Below are 20,296 nucleotides of genomic sequence, written 5' to 3' on the forward strand. Positions count from 1 at the left end.
AATGGCACACTTCATGAACTTCGGAAGTGCTAAATATCTTCCATGCTATGAGGGGAAAACAACAAGTTTTACTTCTAACAAAATATTTCTACCGCCCCACAGTAAACTGACAAATCTTTTACGTTGTGTAGTTATAAAAAAATGCTGTATTTCACTATATTCTTTCTCTAGCTTTCTCCGTCTCTTCACCTGCCTGGGAAAAGCTAATTCCTCTGTCCATTTACATGATGTGTCATAAACTGACAAAATATTCTGGATTTTGCGAGCTTGAATATTTTAAAGGAATAAAGACACTGACTAAAGGCATCTTCTCCTTTTCAAGTCGTATAGTGTCCATTCTGTTAGTGCCTCTGTCTCACCAAAGTACTTTAAAAAAAAAAACACAACAAAACAACATCACCGGAAAAAAGTGCTATTTACTGGAGTACTTCAGGTACTCTAAAGCCACCTACTTAGAGACACAGACATTTTTGCTGTTGTCTGTGCTATGTCTTATGCAAAAGTTGCCAAACAGGTCAAATACATCAAAGTAAAACCTAAAAGGAAAAATTGTGTTTCCTTACAGAAAAGGTTTGATTTCTAGAGGAAATCTCTTCATGTTTTGGTTGGATAAGTATTGTCATTTATTCCTGCATAGTCCATAGCCAGATAGAATTTTTCATCTAAGAAACAGCCGTGTTAACAGTACCAAAAGTAACCATATCACACCTGAGAGTAGAGGAGATGGCGCTTCATGTTTTAACTGAAATACAAGACTTTCTATATTGTCAGTTTTGAGACTGGAGAATGGCTCTGCATTGATAAGTTCCCTCCTTCAGATCCTTTGCTTGCTTGGTCCTGCCCTTCTCTGTTCCAATACCCCGCTCTGAGTTTGTGTTGCTTTCTTAGTTTCTTTCTTCATAACTGGTCAACTGGGCAGGTGGGTGAACAGTGAAGAAGATGTCATCCAGCTTTCAAGGTGTATCTTGTAAAAAAAAAAATTATTAAAAAATCAAACAAAACTCCCCAAACAGAACAAAGCCCAAAATAGTCGTGTGCTGACTCATTTGATAAAGGAAGTGGTGTCTTCCTTCCTGTGCTTCAGGCACTGCTGCAGCTCACTTTAATTGTATCTGTTTTGAAGGCTGGATGTATATGCAATGGCTTTTTTTCCAGAAATTGCTATCCACTCTTTCTTTAAATACGCAGTGGAATCTACTTTTGACCTTTCTCATCAGTGGCTGAGATGGAAGTGTTTCCATTAATACGAAGCTGGTAAAATAGAACCTGCTACAAATGTTAAAAAAATGGGGTCATGTCCAGTTCTCTGAAGAAGAGAGGACCTGGAAGATTTTTAGTGGATTTATTTATTTATTTGTTCCCCTCTGCCCCAACCTGGTTTTGCTATGAAATGTGTGAGGGAGCAGAAGACGTCTCTAGTGGCTTTCAAGTGTTTTTCATATCTTATACCCTTCATACTCCCTGTTGGGAGCTGGTTTACAAGGAAGTGGGGTGGCAGGACCTCTCGGTGAAGACCTGAGGGGCTGCAGAGCCTGGAAGAGCGGTTGGGCTGAGCCCGGTTGGGATGCTGCCGCCTCACCCTGGGCTCTGCCTGTCTCTGAACAGGCCCGTTCCCCAAGCCGCATCCCCTCGGGCACTAAACCCACAAGCTACATTTTGTAGTTTGTGGAGCTGCTGTGATAGCGTTCTCCCCACACCTTGCAAAGTGCTTTGGTCTAAAGACTGGTGAAAGACTAGTTGTCTGGTTATTTGCTAGAACAGGGACCTCAACTTGCCTTTTTTTTTTTTTCTTAGAACCTGTTTAGATGAAAGCCCTGCCAGATATTTGAAAGAGAATGGCCTGGTTTGGGGTTTGCTACCTCTCACTGTTCTTTTGGGCTGGGAAATCTTCAAATTCTCAGAGCTTCACACAAAGATAAAGTTGCATTGAGTATTTTTTCCTGAAAATTTTCCATGTTTAAGAAGAAACACTCTTTCTGAGTGACTTCACATAAATTATGTTGAAGTAAAAAACCGTTTTGCTCCATAGAGTTAGCTTAGGGAATAGTTACAGTATGGTAAAATGATCTCAGGTGAAGGGATTTGTGTGGGATTTGTGCTCTTTCAGTGGCTAGCACTGCCTGTTTTTAAGGCTGCTGTTACTAATAAGGGAAGGCATAAGATGTTGTCTGTTTAGAGACAGGCTCCGTTCCTAAATTGGTGGAAGCACAACAGGAAGAGTGTTGTGGTGTGTAAAGAGTTGTGGTTGATGGAAGAGGGAAAGCTGTTATGATTTTGTCCTTCAGAGCCAAGAATATGGCATTGCCACAAGTGTTTTCCTGTTATATATATAACAGGGTTTATATATAAATATATCTCTGCATTTATTTGCATGTAGGTATGTCTGGTGTGAATGTAAAGTAGATTCTGTAGATTGCTACAGTAGATGCTGCTGCTTCTTTCCTTCCAAACCACGTCCTCTTTCTGTCCTCCTGAGATGTGTGTCTGTAAATGTGTATGCTGCTAGAGCACAGATGGGTTGTAACTATACATTTTGGAATTATTTTTGTCCTGTGGTATTCCATCAAGACTTACTAACTGTCCTGATATATGTAACTGTGAAACCAGGCTAGCCTGACATCTCTGAATACCTGAAAACTTTGAACATATTAGAACAGCTAATGTCTTGGATATACAAAATCTACCTTGCTTTAGAAGTTCTGAGACATATTTTATTTCTGAAAGCTAAAGAAATAATACTTAAACACAAGTGTGTGTTCCTCTGTATATTTAGTATTACCCAAACTAGGAAAATGTTTGTATCTTTAATTAAACATATAAAATTATCTAGAGAAAGAAGCTTTGCACAGCAATGATTGATGCATTTTTATGATAACTAGCAGCTTCAAGATCTTTTAAGTTGTGCGGGTTGTGCAGATTTTCTTGAACTATGGCACCTAACTGGGGTTATAATGAACTCGTAGTAATTCTTGGAGAAAGTAGTCTAAAGAGAAATTTTGTTGGATTCAAGTGAACTGCATATGTTCATAGAATCACAAAATATCTCAAGTTGGAAGGGACCCATAAGGATCATCAAGTCCCACTCCTTGCGAGACCACCTAAAACCAAACCACATCACTAAGAGCATCATGCAGACACTACTTGAACTCTGACAGGCTCGGGGCCGTGACCACTTCCCTGGGGAAACTGGGTATGTGTAGAGGTGGAAGCAGTTAGTAATGGAAATGTTGAATGGAAAGACAGAGATGGAAAAACTAGATTAGGCCTGATCAAACAAGACTCAAAAGATGTCACGTTATCTCTGATCTAGCAGATTCCTAGCACTTTTAGAGTCTGTGGTCAAAATTTGTCTTCAAAATGAACAGGGGAGACATTACAGCTATTAATACAGAGGTACTTGGCTAATTTGAGTTTGTAGCAGCACGCTTCAAGTCCTGTAGAACACAGGAGAAACTGTAATACTGTATTTGGTGTAGCATTTTAGGATGACACGAAATTATTATGGTTTCAAGAATAAATGTATGCCCTTATTTTGCAAGCATGAATAATGTGTGATCCTCACAGATTTTTATAGGTAATTTAAGTGTTCAACAGCTGTCTGAGTTTAATACAGTAATTATAACTGGGACACATGTGAGTTGACTTAGGGAAGATGAGATAGGCTTATTCAGCTGTGCAATAGATTTCACAAATGTATTTGATCTCTGGTAAATTAAGTTAGGGATGTACTTGTAAAATGTTAAGTACTAGCGGTATATTTTTGTTAGCAAAGGAATGAGAAGCTACTTACCTTTGGTGTTTTTTTTGTTTAAGAAAATTATGAACTTTGATAGTGTACAAAAGCATAACTACTTAAATTAGGGACAAATTCCATTTTATTGGGTAATATGGGAATTCAGTATTTGATCATAACTTGTGTGTGTCCAGTAGGCATTATGCTGATTTAGCCACCTTAGAAGCGAGGCTTTGCTGTTATACTGTGTCTCTAGTAACTAAGGAGCACTTTATAAAAATCAATCCAAGGTACTTGCCTTTTTTACTTATTTATATGTACTAATAACATTTGGTCATACTTGTCTCCCATGGATTTGAGTAATAGCTCAAAATCAGTTTGAAGGTTGCTTCAGGTCTATCTTGTTTCATTTTGCATCAGCCGATGAACTTTAGTGAGCAAAGAGGTGAACTGGAGGGATGTGCCAGCTTCGCAGTCTGAGCTGCCTCAGTAACAACTGGATCATTGCACTCAGTCTGAGATGTCAAACTTGCACCATAAACTATGTTAGTTGTGGATTATAAGAAATGCTGGGTTTATATAAATACTTGAGAGAAACTGAATTTATTAAAATGTGTTATAGAATATTTGGTCCGTTGCACGTATTCTTTGAAGCATGCATTCAGAAGTATTTCTGCTCTTGAAAATAAGCAAAAAATTTTGTATTTTTGCACAAAAACTATTAAACAAGCATCTTTATGCATTGTATGTGAGCTCCATGAGTTTGTTGTATCTAATAATATCTGTAAGAAAGATGGTCAATGTTATGGTATCACCTTTCAAATGTTTCTTGGATTCACAAAAAGGAGACACATGTATTCTCTCTATCTTTCACTGTGTGGCTTTGCAATTACCAGGGAAGGGGTGTAAAACTGGAATTTATTCAGAATAATGCTAAGAAAATGGAGATAGTTACCAAAGATGTCATCTGTGTTCATGGGATTAAGCACTATGAAATGATTTCCAGAATTCAGTGTCATAGTGGATAATGTCATGGCATTGAATAAGGAAATAGAAAATTCAATCAGTCCTGCTAAAAGAAGGCTATGTATTCAGTCTGAAATATTTCCAAGTCAGAGAATTTGATATTCATACTGTTGATGCCAAATGTGAAATCAGGGTATGAGAGTGGTCTGGAATGGAATTGTACCTTTGTGTCAATAGTTGTGAAATATATTTATTCTGGAGAGGCATGTGAGTGCCAACTCTTAGTAGACATTGTAGGTGCGTCATATTTTTGTTTGCCTAACCTTGCATTATCGTTCTTTGTTCTGCCTGCTTTCTACTCTGTGTATAGCTCAGGTGGTACCCTGACAAAATATACATCAGCTGCTTTCTCACAGTGTGGTCACCCGCAACCGGGACAACATGGTACCTGATTTGCATATAAATAGGTTCTGAACATACAAGATGATTTAGCAGTTTGATTTTTGGTCATCGGAAGTGGCATTCACTGAACTTTAAAGTGACCTCCCTAGAAGAAGGGAGTGTTAGAGACTGACAAATAGGAACTGCTTCTTGCTGCTCGAGCGAGAGCTGAAGTAGTTCCTTTTTAAAAAGCAAATATAAACTGTACAATCTTCTGTAATGGAATGGAACAGTTTACTTGCAACAGGCAAGGAAACCTGTGTTTTTCTGTTATATGGTTAATCAAAAAACGGTGTGCGCTGTGGATGCCTTCATCCAAAAGAGTGCTTGTGCCTGCCATATCTCATGTATGGGCTCCTGAACGTGTTGGTCTGGGAGAGCTTCCTTACAGCAGTCTTCACCCCAGTCTCCAACTGTTGCAGACTAGTGTGTATGTAATTTAGAGCCAACTTCACGGTCAACTTCTAGCTAACACAGAATTAGTGTTGTTTGGTCAAACAAGTGATTAGGCTCATGTCCCTAACTGCATGTTCCCATCTTTAATTGTGTTAATCCTGGAGTTGTGTGGTGGATTGTATAAAGTCAGCTCACTTATCTCTCTGAGCATTGCCCAGTTTTTCCACAGACCTAGTCTGTAGTTGGATCACCAAGCTGATCTGGATGGCTATAAACTGAGACTATAACTTCCTTCTGAAACGGTAACATGTAATGTATCCTCAGAGAACCTTTTAGTAAAGTTTTGTGCCACCGTAAGACGTTTTATACAGTTAATTCCCTTGGATCATAGCAAAATTAAATCTGCTAATTGGAGTATTATATTAATCTATGTAGCACTTAGCATTAAAGCTTTTCTGGTTCTCCAGGGGTTTCTCTTGAGGAAAAAAAAAGACAACAAAATCCATTCCTGAAAGGATCATGGGACGGATGAGAAGGAACCTGTACTTCAGAATGCAAGACAGAGGTGTTTGACAGGCGTTTCTCTTGGAGGAGGAGTAGTAGTTTAAACAGACGCTCTTCTCTCTTGCCCCTTCTTCCCACTCTTCATGGTGCTGCCTTTTAAGTTGTGCTCATGTAATTGTGTCCTTCAGATGAACATGACTGGGAAGGTCACCTGTGTTAAAAGCCTCCCCACCCCTTTTCCGGTACTACAGTTGGATGTTCAACCACGCAAATGCATTTACTGTCCTTGCTAGGCCAAGAAGTCTGTGTTTCTTGTATGTGAAGTGTGGAGTAGGATATGAAGTGTCTGCAGTGTTCTGCTTGGCTTGCTGGAAATCTGCTACCTGGGAGTGTGGCTGCGGAGACTACCCTCTTGAGCCATATTCAACCAAACACCCTATCTTTCAAAGGCATAGCGAAATAAACATAAGCATACTGATTTTGAAGACCTGTCCATGTCACAGGTAATTCCTCTGTTATGGTGCACAACTGCTGGAGTGGCAAACCATTATAAGGGTAATCAAGGTTTTACCCTGTGAGGTAAATGGGAAATCCAAGATTGTTGACCGACCTTCTGATTCCCGTTGTGGATAACTTGCAAGCTGACTGAAATTCTGGAATTGCTTGCTTGAATTTATTAACAAATCAAATGCACTAAAACTGAAAAAGCATCATGTTTGTCACTTGGATAAATAATCTACAGTCACGTGAATTATACATTCTAAAGGTACTTTAAAATTACATGGGAATCTGAGACCCTTTTTGCCATTCACATAGTAATTCATTTCAACCCAGTTTTTCTGGTTACCGTTGGTACCTAAAGCTCTCCCTGCCAAACTTGCTACAGAAGCAGCACCTCGTTGGGTCCTAGTCTTGAGTGAGGACAGGCGTTGGTGCTGGAGAAAGGCAGATGTCAAATGCCTTGAAGCCTGTTTGAGAGTGCATCAGGATGCCACAGGGTGTCACCAGTGCGCTCAGCATAGTCCAGCTTTTAACGGGGGATGTGTCGTCGTAGTGATGTCAATCTGAAACGATTGTGTTTCCTTAAATTCTGCAAAAGCCTAGAAGCAGAGTACAGAAGTCTTCAGTGAACTGTTAACGTATGGCTTCCAACTGGCGCCTGAAACAAACCATCCCGAACTTTGATGAGATGTTTGGACCTGCTGAAATTGAGAGGCAGAGGCCCGAGAGCTTTGAAACAAGCAGCTGTGTGCATGTAAATGCAGGGAACCTGCTGCTTAGGCTTAGCAGGCTTCCAGGATCCTTTTGAGTATTTGTAGAACCAGGTTTAAAATCAGACAGATCTACTTTACCGAAACTGGGGCAGAGATGAAGGAAAACCCAATATTCTAAGACTAACTGATTCTAAAAGGCCTTTTAGAAAGATGGATGAGTGAATGAATGGTAGGGGTTAATTTTAAATCACCTTATAAAAATTTGACAACAAAAGTTTCAGATTTTGCCATATATCCATGTGAAAGTTGTGTTACCTTCCTTACTAATTCTTCTGTTCGTTTAATTGCAACCGAGAAATGAAATACCACAGGAAATGACTGACTGCTTTTCCTAATAGACGTGTAAATTCTGGACCATTGAGGTATTAACAAAGCCGTTGATGAGCTGCCCACTGCAGGGCAAAGCTGCTCTGAACTCCAGACAGCTGTTTCTCTAGCAGCTGGGTGGACTAGAAGATTAGGCAAAACAATTCAGGTGAGAATGGATTGGCACTTGGTTTTGTCAGCGCACGCAGGGAACTGGCTCCCTAGTCAGTGTGTGATAAAATAATTACAAGGGCTTGGATTGCATACGTGAGTTTGCATGCTAGACTCTTATAGCCAAGAAATGGTGCTTGCCAGTTAAGCTCCACACCCATGAAATGGATGTCAAAGTCCAAGTTTCAAAGAGGAAACCAGAGTTACTGGCGAAACTTGCAAACCAGGCAGGTGTTGCTTCTCTCCAAGTCCAACCCCAGCGGGCTCCTGTAGCCCTGCTGCAGAGCACCATCGGCAGGGAGGTACAGGAGTGTGCTCTGTTTACTGCACACAATGCCTGCAGGCACAGCTCTGCGCTATCATCTCAAGGTTCTGCATTTGTTTTTTGTAAGCTGTGTGTCAAATACAAAGAAAGAGATTTTTTCACAAGTAGTTTTACGAAGTCCTCCTGGTTTCTGAGTTTAAAGTACATGCTGGTGCTGATGAGGTTTGTCTGAAAGTACCCTGTGCAGTTTATTAATTTAATGTTGGATTGCAGAATCCAGAAAAGCCTGTTACAGTAGTGCTACCAAACATGAACTGACTTGCAGTGTGACAGCTGCTCAGGATTCCTGTTTACAGTTTGTTGTTTCTGTAGCTCCTTTGTTATCTTTACCATTACGCTTTTACAGCACTATCAATATGGAGTGTAAAATAACGCCATTCTTTCAGCTTGGCGAGGGGCGGGGCTGTGGAAAGACTTCCCTGTTCTGTTGCATTCTTGAAGCAAAATATGCCTGTTAAAAATGAGGAGTAAGAGATTAGTGCGGTTTTCTGAATAAGGGTTTAAACTAGCCTCCATATATATCAAGACACAAACATAAGGAACTTATGCAGCTGATGTCTGCAAGTATCTGCTGAACAGGCATTTTGTTTTTTCCTCACTCCTGCTGTAAAGGAATGATAAGTCACTTATCCTTTGTCCAGAACTAGGAGACATACTGACTGACACTGTTGAAGGTTATTACACTTAATTAATTTAGAGCATGTTGATGACAGTTACTGAATACGCAATATATGAACATGAAGTGCCAAGGATCATGCTGAGTAACAGACTTTGTGGTTCTATTTAAACAAAAATGACACCTTAATTTCAAGTACTGTCTAATTATACCTTGTAAGTACTGTGGTTTTGAATCGAGGTGCAGCATTTGCAGTGGTCAGAAAGTTTGAAGTTTTGCATTTTTAAGATTAGTGAATTGAAGTAGCTATTTAACTGTTGATATAGCTGCTAGTATTTCAGTGGCTATTTCTCAGTGCTGTGAAGGTTAATAAGTGAGTAATTTTAATTCTGCCATTTGACCTAGTAAAAAGTGTTTGGTGGCTTCTAAGATGTTCTGCATAGTTGCTTATCTTAGCTTGTAATAATGATACGATAGTCTGACACAATATAGAAACTTCTGTATCGTTTCTATGTAAGTAGGGCATCCTGCCTAAAATATGAGACTGCTATAATGGAAATTGGACTAGTATGAAACAAACAAACAAAAAAATCACCCACAATTGTTTTTCATAATATGGACCTCCTAATCCAATTAGTTTTTTTTTAATTTTCTTAATTAGGTGAGTTCATGAATTCTACTGTGACACTCATTGTAACAAAAATATTTGTGGACTTTCTGTTGTCTGCTGAAGAGGTTCTTCAGGGATAAGGAACTGCTCCTGCCAATGGGTTGTTGATTCTTCCTTATTACGTAGCTTCGGGATCCTCTCATAGTTTGGTATCCCCTTTGATCTTAAGCTTACGACTGTGAAGGGAAGATGTTGCCAGAGTTAGTCAGCAAAGGGATTCCTCAGCAGCTCCACAGGTTGTTCCCTTCAAAAATCTTGGCCCTATGGTTCTCTCATTTGCTTTACATTTCCATAACTGTCTAGATGATGGCTTTTTGTTTTTTCTCGTTTGTTTTACAATTTAATTTTGCCTTTGGTATTTATGTTTAATTATGTATGAACTTTCATTTGCCAAATCCCTGATGATTTTTAACATGTATAGTTTTCACTAGACTTTTAAGTATCCATTTTCATTTGTAATGACCTTCCTTTCACCTGAACCTTGTTAATAAGTTGAATATTTAAGTTCACATGGCTTACTAGTGTAATCATTGGTGATGTGGGTGGCAGCCCTTTTGTCTTCCCCCAGTTAGATATATTTCCTGTAAATATATCTAGCCCTTTTGTCTTCCCCTAGTTAGATATGTTTCCTATGAGTTGGTCTTAAAATTGTTGAATGTATTGCACAGGAGCTTGTAATTCTTTTTATGTTCTCAGCTGGAGTGTATTTATAATAATCTAATGTCTTTAGGTCTGCAACATAAGTTTTATATCATTCCTGTATTTTTTTCCCTGTAATACTCCATTCCTGCAGGAAGATGTAGATGCTATGAAATAATCTTAAAATTTTCTTTGACTTTCTATCCCATAGATGAGTTTCAAGTGCTTTTAAATGATTAATATGAAAAAATAGTTTAGTATGTTGAGTAATACTCAAATGAACTTAAATAGCAACCTCTTGTTTCAGATCTGGGACCTATTAACATGATGGAGGTAAGTTTATGTGTTCTGTGTATGTTCTAGTTGCTGCATATTTTAATGAGCTTTCCCTTCTGTGTGGCTTCAAAAGTGATTTTCATGCCTCAATAAATGGATTTTCTTGCCAAATTCCAATGGATCTGAAAGAAAGGTACATTGCTAAATTTTAAGTAGCTAAAATCTGGGTCAAGTATAAACAAATATTAAGAAACTTTTCTAGAAACAAAGTTGTTCATCTCAGAGTTCTGGTTCTTCCCCTGTATAGGTAAATCAAACATATAAAAATAGCCTGCCTATCTGCTAACTCTTTAGTGGCTTCTTTGGGAAATGTTATTTCACTGTATTGGAGAGCTGACTTTGACGCCTTGCTATGCTTGGTGGTAGTATAAGTAAGCTGCTGTTATACAATGTATATAATGATTAACCTGTGGTAGCTCCAGAATGCTTACCTGTCTTGTTTTTAGCACCAAGGGCTCAAAACTCTCCCACTACTCACTTGTAAATGCTGTTGAACTTGAAAAGCATTTGACTTGCATGCTACCACCGTTATGCAATTTACTTCAATAAACAATATAAGATCATATTAAAAATATTCTTGAAGTAGATAATCTTTAAGTTCCCTTGCAACTCTAACCATTCTATGGTTCTATGATTTTAGAGACTTGTTTCATATTGGCTGCTTAGTTGCAGTCCTGGTTGTGTAGAGCTTTAAGACATCTTAAAAATTAAGACAAAGTAGACGATCTACTATCCTTTATAAACTACTCCATAACAAACTCTTTTATCTGCTCATTCAGTTATGTTTGGAGCTCTTCTAAGCCAAAATAAGAGGCTTGCAGTCCAAAGCATGCGGACTTTGCACAATTTTTTGGAATAATTTTGGAATAATTTTGGGTTTAGATAATCCATAGCACCTGATAAGGAAAAGTTATATCCCCCTAATTTCCTAGTCAGAAACTGTAATTTACGTAAGTAGAATTAGCAGCTTTGCATAATAGATGTTCCAAGGAGGTATTAATAATACTCATACACCATACCTACGGTATGCAGTTAGCCCCCTTCCTCCAGCCTGCAAGGAGGAACGCTGTTGGAGTCCCAAGTAGTCCAAACCCCATGCAAAATAAATGCTAGCTGGGTGTGTAACAAGTACTCAGAAGTGAGCAGTTTGATAAGTCTGAGAATGCACAATGCTGGTTTAAAGGAAGATATTTATTGAACTGCAAGAATAAACTTTTAGACAAGTTTTTCAATGCTTAGGGAAATTTTTTCATGACAGGAAATTTAGGCATTTAAGGAATTTACATGTCTGTATGAGATTTAGGTAGAACCAAGGTTCAGAAATCCAGTCCTGTAAAACTTTTCTGCTGATGCTTAGCCCTGGAATATCGCAAGCTGTGCTGTTACTTTGTTTTTCACTTCACTAACCTCCTGCAATTTGTAGGTTTTTACATCTGGAACTGACCCAGACTTAACTGACTAGCTAAATATGGTGAATATCTAGGAAAAAAAAAACAATGCAAAACCTTCCCAACAGCGAAGGTATCTTCCCCATGCTTCACTGGCATCTGCAAGGTTTGTCTGTGATGTGAACTGCAACTACCGCTGCTGTTTGAAATCCGTAAGAGTGGTGTGGCTACGGACCAGCACCTGCAAGGCTGGACCAGCGCTCGCAATAAAATGGACTAAGTGTGCACAAACACTTTAGAAACTTGCAGCACGTTCTTAAAACCTTGGCTTCCTTCTTGTAAATTATTCTGCTGCATGTTCATACCACGACGGCTGAGTACCGTGAGGCTGGCAGCTGCGTTGGAGACAGCCTGGGAACAAGATGAGGAGCAGTGTGACCTGTGAGAAGTGTGACCTCCTGTCATGTGGGCGAGGGGAATTTCTCTTTTCCTGCATCTGAACAGCTTCTCACATTTTTCTGAGTCCTGTTCCACCAGGCATCGTTAGGGCATGCACTTGATCATTTGGGGTATTTTTAGAAAGCGCAAATAATGGCAGAGGCATGCTTTGAATTTTCCTTCTAGCAGCGGCAGGAATGCCAGCACTTCACATCACATGGCAGCTCAAACAAGTCTACGTCTATTCCAGTAACATTTTCCCACCCAAACATAGCATCCGAGCGCCCTGCGGAGACCGTGTGCCAAGCTGGAGCCTGGCTCACCCCCAAGGGGGCTATGCGTTGGAAACTTAACCGTTCAACGCCTCTGTCCGCCTTTCCATCCTCGTGACGTTTTCCCCCCTTGGTCACAAAGCGCTCGGGACAGAAGTTTCGACCACCTTAAACTTCGCAGGGAGCCGTCTGTGGAAGCATCAGAAGGAAAACGGTGTGTGTGGGGGGGGAGCAACCAACCAACCAACCCAACACCACCACTCCCCCTCCACCTCTTTACAACTGAAGGGGTTCTTCCACCTCGGTTTTCCGCGGATCCGAGGGTGTTTTAGGAACAAAACCGATGGTCGGGGGAGGCTCCAGGAGCGGGGCCTAATCCCCCCACACGGGACAGCGCCCGGACCGGCTGGACAGCTCTCCGGGGCCGCCGGCTGAGGGGAGCCGGCAGGCCCCGGGGCCCCGTTGGCCCCCGGCTCCCCTCAGCCGGCGGCCCCTCGTCCCTCTCCTCGTCCCCGCCTCAGGCCCAACCGACGTCAGTGGGCGTCAGGGCCAAGCCCCCCTCCCTCCCTCCCTCCGCCCATCGGCATCCGCCCTCCCGCCGACTAACCGCTTCCCCCGGCGTCGGGCAGCAGGCAGCCGCCTTTTCCTCCTCCGCTTCAGCCCAGCCCGCCGCCCCCATCCCCGAGCACCGCGCAGAAGATGGCGGCATACAAATTCCTCCTGCCGCCGCTCAGCCGACGCATCCTCCTTCCCGCCGCCCGCCCGCGGGGCGCCGGGGCTGAGGTAAGGCGAGGCGGCAAGGCGAAGAGGGGCGCCCAGACCTCCGCACCGCCGCTCGGCCGCGCTCCCCGACAGCGACCGGCCCCCTCCGCGTCCCCCTGCCCGCCGGGCCTTCGCCGCCCCGCCCGCCCCCGGGCGGCGGTGACCTTGGCGGGGTCCGGGCCGCCTTCCCCGGGGGTCGATGTCCCCCGCGGGCGGGCGAGGTGGGGGGAGACGGGCGGGGCCCCAGGGGTAGGCGGCCGCCCTGCTGCCCCCCCTCCCCAGGCTGGCGTTACCCGCCCCCGAGGGGGAGAAGCGTGATGGGCTTCGTTCTTTTTCTCTATGAAAGTGGAGGTTTTGGTCCCAAGGCGGGCGGCGGGGCGGGCCTGGTCCCGGCGGCGGGTTGGGATGCAGTGACCTTGGGGGTCCCGGAGGTTCGGCTTAGAGGTTTATTTTTTTTAATTTTTTTTTTTTTTAAATTTCCCCTGCGTTTGAAATCGCAGCGCAATGACAGTATACTGCTGTATATTTCAATCTCGCTTACCTCGGTTTCTCCCAGAGGCGGGCTGCAGGTGCGGGCCGGGGGGCCGAGCGCGGCTCCCGGGCAGCCCGGCACCCGCTGCCTTCATAGGGGTGCGGAGCTCAGCCCAGCTTGCCTTGCTCTTCTAGGGGAGGCGGCTGCCAAACCTCACCCATCTAATGGTTTCCAGCCCACGTGTAACCATAGCCACGTTAATTTTTTGTCTCTTCAGCCATAATTGTTTCTGTGGCTTTTCTTATTTTAGTTGAAACAGCGCGTTTACTCTCCTTCTCATGCCAGTGTTTGTTCTTCCTGATGTCTTTATGGACAAATCATCATTGCTCTTCCAGTCTTTGTCTTGCTAAGTTATATTTTGCTCTGCTATTAAATTTATTTTGATTTTATTGATTGTTCTAGGAGCCCATCTGTCCCTGTGTTTCTTCTCTCTTAAACCTGGGCTGCCAGGCTCCCGAGGTCTCAGCTTGCTGCCCTGGTGTGCAGAGGAGCGTGGGTGATCCCTGGCACCTCGGTTTCCTGAAAGCCCGCCCATTGCTCTCAAACGGCAGAGCAGGTGGTAAAGGGACTGAAAAGAATGTACTTAGTATAGAAGACCAGATCCCCGCATTACAGACATCCAACCTGGGAACATGCACATATGTAACGTATGCTGCTCTGTTGTTCTCCACTGTTACAGGCAGTTGGGAAGATTAAAGAAAAGGTATCATGTGGTCTCTTTAAAATATTTTCCTGTGTGTGGGTACAGGGGCATGGCAGTGGCCTGGCCTCCCTCCAGCCCTGGCCCTCATGCCTGCTTTACAGCTCTGTTGTATTGGGGCTCCCAAGGCTGTCAGCACTTTAAACTCATTTTGTCACATGCCTACCAAATGGGACCAGCAGAGATGCTCTTTGCAGTCTTGCTATCATTATGAAAAAAATGTTTCTGAAAGAAACAGTCATGGTATAATTGAGCATAGGGAAGTGTCTTTTTCTCAGTTGGCACTGTTCTTTATGACCTATGTACTGATTTTTTTTTTTTTTTTTTTTAACCTATCGAAGCAGGGGAACATCAGTGTTGCCATTGGGAAAGAGAAAAGCCTCTATTCAGAAAGGTTTTCTTAATACTTAGTATAAACTCTTTCAGCCTTAATTTTATAAAGAAGGCAGTTTGTGTAATCTTGAAACTGAGCCAAAAATTACTGCAATGGTTGAAACTGGATCTTAAGGCAACTCTTTAGGGAAGAATTAGGCTATTGTCTTTAAAATGTGTGTAGATTAGCTTGTTTATTATCTATGTACTCATTCTTCTCCTTTCCCAGTTTAAAATTTCTCACTTCTACTGACAAATTAGAAGTGCAAACACCAGTAGGTAGTATTTTAACTTCTAAATACTTTCAACTTATGGAGACTGTGTCAATGTAGTGACTTAAATGTCAGTTGCTCCTGGTGCCTTGACAGTACTAGATTAGCATTAATGCATGGTAGTATTAGTGGGAAATACTTAAAGAATTGGAAAAAAAAGGGTAACTGTGATCTAAGAATATAGCAGATGAGTTAGGATGGTTACTGTGTAATGGCTTTGCACTGTGAAGTCTAGTTTTGGGCGTGGGATTTGTATTGATTTCCTTCATGACCTCCCTATTTCATCAGTTTGTTGGAGTCTCCCTGACTCTGGGCTGTTCTTCAACAACACAAAGAGCTCTAAGACTGCATTAAGAAGCTGGGGGAAGGTTCGATCCGTTGAACGGTGTCCCTGCTTACTATCCTGCCATCACCATGCTGTACTTCATACTGTTCCTTGGCCTCCACTCAAATTTTGTGGTGGTGTTGGCTCTCTGCTTCAGCAATTTCTGGTTATGTTTAGTGTCTGGATATCTTTGAAGCTACAAGTTGCAATATATAGGTTAGAGCAGTCTTTGGGTTGCTCTAACTTGTGCTGAGGAATTGCATTTGTGAATCTGTTCACAGTAAGTCACAATTTGTCATCAGTTTAGGGTGGAATTCAGAAATTTAAAATCTGTTTGTATATTGTCAAATTGATGCAGCTCATATTAAGCCTAAAGCCTTCATAATACATATGAATGTCCTAAAATATGGGTGATGTGGAGATAGAGAGACAATATAGTCCTTGTTTTGGAGGCTTGAATCCTTCTCTCCTCCCAACCCCCCCAGTGTTTAGTGGTTACAATAGTAATATCTTATTTTATATATTTTCTCCCTTACCTAGCCAGAGGGATGGTCATCATTATAAAGCTAATATATAATGCTTTTTATTGATTCACTTGTTTCTTTTAATGTTGTTCCAGATTTGTGGATGTTATTTTTCTACCAGCTGTCATCGCAACACCAAATTTTATACCGATCCTGTTGAAGCTGTAAAAGATATACCCAATGGGGCAACTATACTTGTTGGTGGTAAATATTTAGATTGTATATGGATGCCATCATGTGTTCTATTAATAGGATGCTTTTTACCCTTTTACTGTGTTTTTTTTTTTTAATATTAACTAATTTGAGAATCCATATACTTGCATGGGTATTTTAAACAAGTGATTTCCTACTCTGCTAATGAGAGGCAGACTTTCTGTGAGAAAAGCCCAATTTGTTTCTTAGGGGAGGGAAAAAGCCCACTAGTGAAGTGTTAGACTTTACTTGTGCCAGGTTGAATGCAGAAACTCAACTTGGGCTTTTTCAAGTTAGCATTATTATTTCAGGTGGTGAAGAAATAAAATCTGGTTTGATTATTTTTATGGTAGCATTCTCATTGTTCTGTATTTGCCTAGTCGCTGGGTCTCTCTGACCTTCAACAAATCACCTAACCTGTTCCTGGCTGTAGGATTGGTGATAATACTTATCTATGTTACACTAGATGGTTATGTGTAGGGCTTTCAAAAGAGTCAAGAAGTTGTGTCACACTGACTTTCACTGTGACTTGAGCTTTTGAATCTTCTAGGTGGGTTGCCCAAGGAAGTTGTCAGTGTCCCATCCCTGGAGGTGTTCAAGGCCAGGCTGGATGGGGCTTTGAGCCCCCTGGTCTAGTGGGAGGTGTCCCTGCCCAGGGCAGGGGGCTTGGAACTAGGTGATCTTTAAGGTCCCTTCCAACCCCAACCATTCTGTGATTCTGTGATTTCCACAATTTCATGCTCTTCGATCTGCTGAAAGAAAAGCCATCTCTATATTTAGTAGGTTATAAGTGATTTTTAGTATTGAAGAAGCAATGAATATAATGTTGTAAAACGTGGGAAACCTCACTGGACATGTGTAATGAAGCAAAATGCCTTCTAGGAAGAATTATATTATTGTATTTTTTTCTGTTGTTGGAACAAAAGGAAACATGAGGCTAAGTGGTTGGGAAGGAGATGGTAGTAGTTGTAGTGTTAGAGCCTGGCCTAAGATTTAGGTGCCTCAAATGTGGCATGGTATTTCATTTTGGGTGTGCTGGGTTCTTGCATAATAGGTAGGAGTGTCAGGCACCTCAGCCTGGGTGGAGATCTGGGTTACTCTGCTTACAGTTATACATCTTCCGGAGAGCATTAAGATTCCCAGATTTTTATCACCTAATTATAGGCTCTCCCTCTCTATGTGGGAAGGCCCCTCACTCCTCCTGTTTGATATTGTTATGTGCAGCACAGAACTGAAGGTTAGTTGGGTAGAAAGAGAAGGAGGACTAATGAGTACAGTGGTTAGGATACATATCAGGAGAGCTGAGGTCCCACAGCCCTTCTCCAAAGGCCATTTGTGTATGAGCAGACCTCTGATGGTTGAATGGCTTTTATTCAAACTGGGGATCATCTAGTGACTGGGAGATTCCAGTACTAGAGTACAGCTCTTTCCAGAAGTGTTGGTTTATTTAGTCAACTAAGGAACTTGTTCTACTCAGACAGGATTTTTAATTAAACAGTGCACATTCTCAGACTTTTTATTAATCTATGTTCTTTCAAATACTTGTTACATATTCAATTTTCTTTTATTTTATGTAGGTTTTGGATTGTGTGGGATTCCTGAAAACCTCATTGGAGGTTTACTGAAGACTGGAGTAAAGGGAATAACAGCAGTCAGTAATAATGCAGGGTAGGTATTCATATGGTTTAATATGTGTAGTTTAGTAAGTACAGACTAATTATTCTGTTCATGTGAAAAAGCTGATATGTATGAAAAAGTCTTATTTTTCATCATAAGAATTTTCATATTAACCACACAGCTTTGCTTGAAAGTGTTGTTTTTGGAATGAGCCCAGAAAGTACAGTACTGTATGTATACTCAGCTTTGTCAGGTAGCAATTGTCACTGTTGTAGACAGTTGCAGTTATGTATATTTAACTGGTTGATGGTAACTGAAAATTCTGATTTAGGTGCTTTAAATGTAGCATCAGTGATTTTTTTTTTTGTGTGTGTCAAGTTCTAAATACATACTTTTTTTTTGAACTACAGTTTGGTTCTTTCTGTCCTTCTTATTGTAGTTCTGTTACTTTAAAAAATCCCCAAACACCACAACAGCAGTGGAAAATATTTATGATGAAAGAATGGAGAGCCTCTTTAATGGGTTTTGGCATTTTTGATTTCTTTTTTGAAATGATCGCCCATTAAGAAATTCTTGTGGGGTTGACAGTGAGAATAATTCTTTTACATATAATTTCTCATTTTCTCATTAGCGCTAATTTTTACACAACATGTTCGTTGTAGTAGACTCCACAATACCTAACGATCATGTATATTCATATAGAGAACTAACTACAGCCCACTTCTGTTGAAGTGCGTTGATAAAATAGAAATGAAATTAAATAAAAAAATGTATATTCAGAATATAATGACTTGTATTTGAAATCAGCCTGGTCAATAAGACTGATATTCTGTTCCTTGCAGTGTTGTTGAATGACTAGCATCTGCAGGTGGCCCTAACCTTGGTTCAGTGACTTACCCTATTAAATGTCACCTTCAGCAACTTAATAATACCAGTGTAATTTAGTTCACTGTAGATTGAAAGAATATTGGAAGATTGGTGTCTCCTATTGGCATTGCAGTTTCTTTAGCAAATTTTCTTTGATTAGGGAGCTCATCCTAAACTCTATTGTCTTGTGAAGTAAGAGTCTTCTCACAGCTAGATGTACTGGGGTTACACACCCCAGTTGGTAAGGAAGATAGTTTGCAAGCATTCCTCCAGGTTTTTGTTTGTCTGTTGTTTTGGTTTTTTTTATATAACGTTGCTTACTTTCAGCAAATGGTAGTACCTGTGTTATTACATTTTCTGTGAAATTTTTACTTTTGAATACTGTGTTTCTGGTGAAATAATCATTTTGAATGCTTTTCGTGGAACTTCATTAATGCTTGCAATTATGAGCCCTTTCCTTGGGTTGGACGCATCCCATCTGTTCTGTAGAAGCTCAGCCTTTATCCAATTGCAGAACAAGAACTGTAGGTGGGGGGAAAAATCACTGGGAAACTATTTTCTTCTGTACCTATGTTAGAATAAAAGAGAGAGAAGTTTACGTGAGCCAGAAAGTTTGCTTGGGTATAAAGACCTTTGTTCTTCATACAAAATGAAAACAGATGTCAAACCTTGCTCCTTCAGTTCCTCCAGCCTTGCCAAAGAAGGGAATTAGGTGGGATTTATCTAATAATACTTTGTGCTATTTTCAGCTGCAACATTACATCTTCCATATACTTTGTCCATAGATTTGTATCCCAATCTGTTTTGTTTTTAACCCAAGTGTATTTAACATTAAGTCAAAACCAGAATACCATTCAAAACCCACGGATTTAGTTTATCTATCTATCTGTCTATCTATCTATCTAGTGCAGGCTTCTGAGGCTGAAGTTCACAATATGTTGATCTTCATCTTTTTTCAGTGCCTCATGCTTGCCATTGCACATTGATTGGATAGCAGATATGATTTGTATTGGTATTTGGCACATACATAGTCAAACTCAAGCTCCTTAGACTCTTGTGGGAAACAATTTCTGCTGCATGATAAAAAGGAAAGAGAAAGAGACAGAAATAATTTTGAGTGGAAATATCGATTCCTTAGAGTAGAGATCACTCACTTTCCTCATACTCTTACTTCTCAATGACACACATCTATGTAGATAGAGAGATTGCACAGGTGCTCCTGGGAGGGAGGTGAGGAAAAGTGAGAAATATTGTGGAACAGAATGGAGAAGACAACATTTTGTATTGTATTCTGCATATAGTTAGTGGTGTTATAGGTTAGAATTAATTTTGTTTGAAATAATGCTAACTTTCCTGAAAATGCTTTGGACTTCGAGGCTGGAGTGATTACTGTAAAACATTTGGTTGCTGGTGGTAAAGCAAAATTTAATTCTTTTTTCTTGAAATTTGTTGTCCATGAACATTCATGAAAGTGTGGTAAGCTCCTCACAGAACAGTGTAGTGATTTGAAAATGCCTGAGGGCATCTAGGCTTTTCATAAAGTCTAGTTTGTAAAAATCCTGGATTTGCTCTCATGCTGAACAGTATCATTTATTTCTAAATTAAATTAATAATAAAATATAGTCTCATCTATTGTGTTTATTTATTGTATTACTATT

At 40.8% G+C, this 20,296-nt stretch overlaps 1 protein-coding gene across 1 annotated transcript in view; it reads left to right on the forward strand.

Annotated features, from left to right (window-relative positions):
* The first annotated feature begins 13,124 nt into the window (after positions 1–13,124).
* The window catches only part of OXCT1 (3-oxoacid CoA-transferase 1), an 89,822-nt gene continuing 82,650 nt past the window's right edge, over positions 13,125–20,296 (forward strand). The window contains exons 1-3 of the mRNA XM_054185188.1: positions 13,125–13,258; positions 16,058–16,166; positions 17,732–17,822. Of these exons, the coding sequence (XP_054041163.1) occupies positions 13,175–13,258; positions 16,058–16,166; positions 17,732–17,822 (284 nt within the window). The 5' untranslated portion in view covers positions 13,125–13,174. The remainder of the gene's footprint in view (positions 13,259–16,057; positions 16,167–17,731; positions 17,823–20,296) is intronic.

The sequence above is a fragment of the Rissa tridactyla genome, chromosome Z (genome assembly GCF_028500815.1).
Source record: "Rissa tridactyla isolate bRisTri1 chromosome Z, bRisTri1.patW.cur.20221130, whole genome shotgun sequence".
Classification (NCBI taxonomy): Eukaryota; Metazoa; Chordata; class Aves; order Charadriiformes; family Laridae; genus Rissa; species Rissa tridactyla.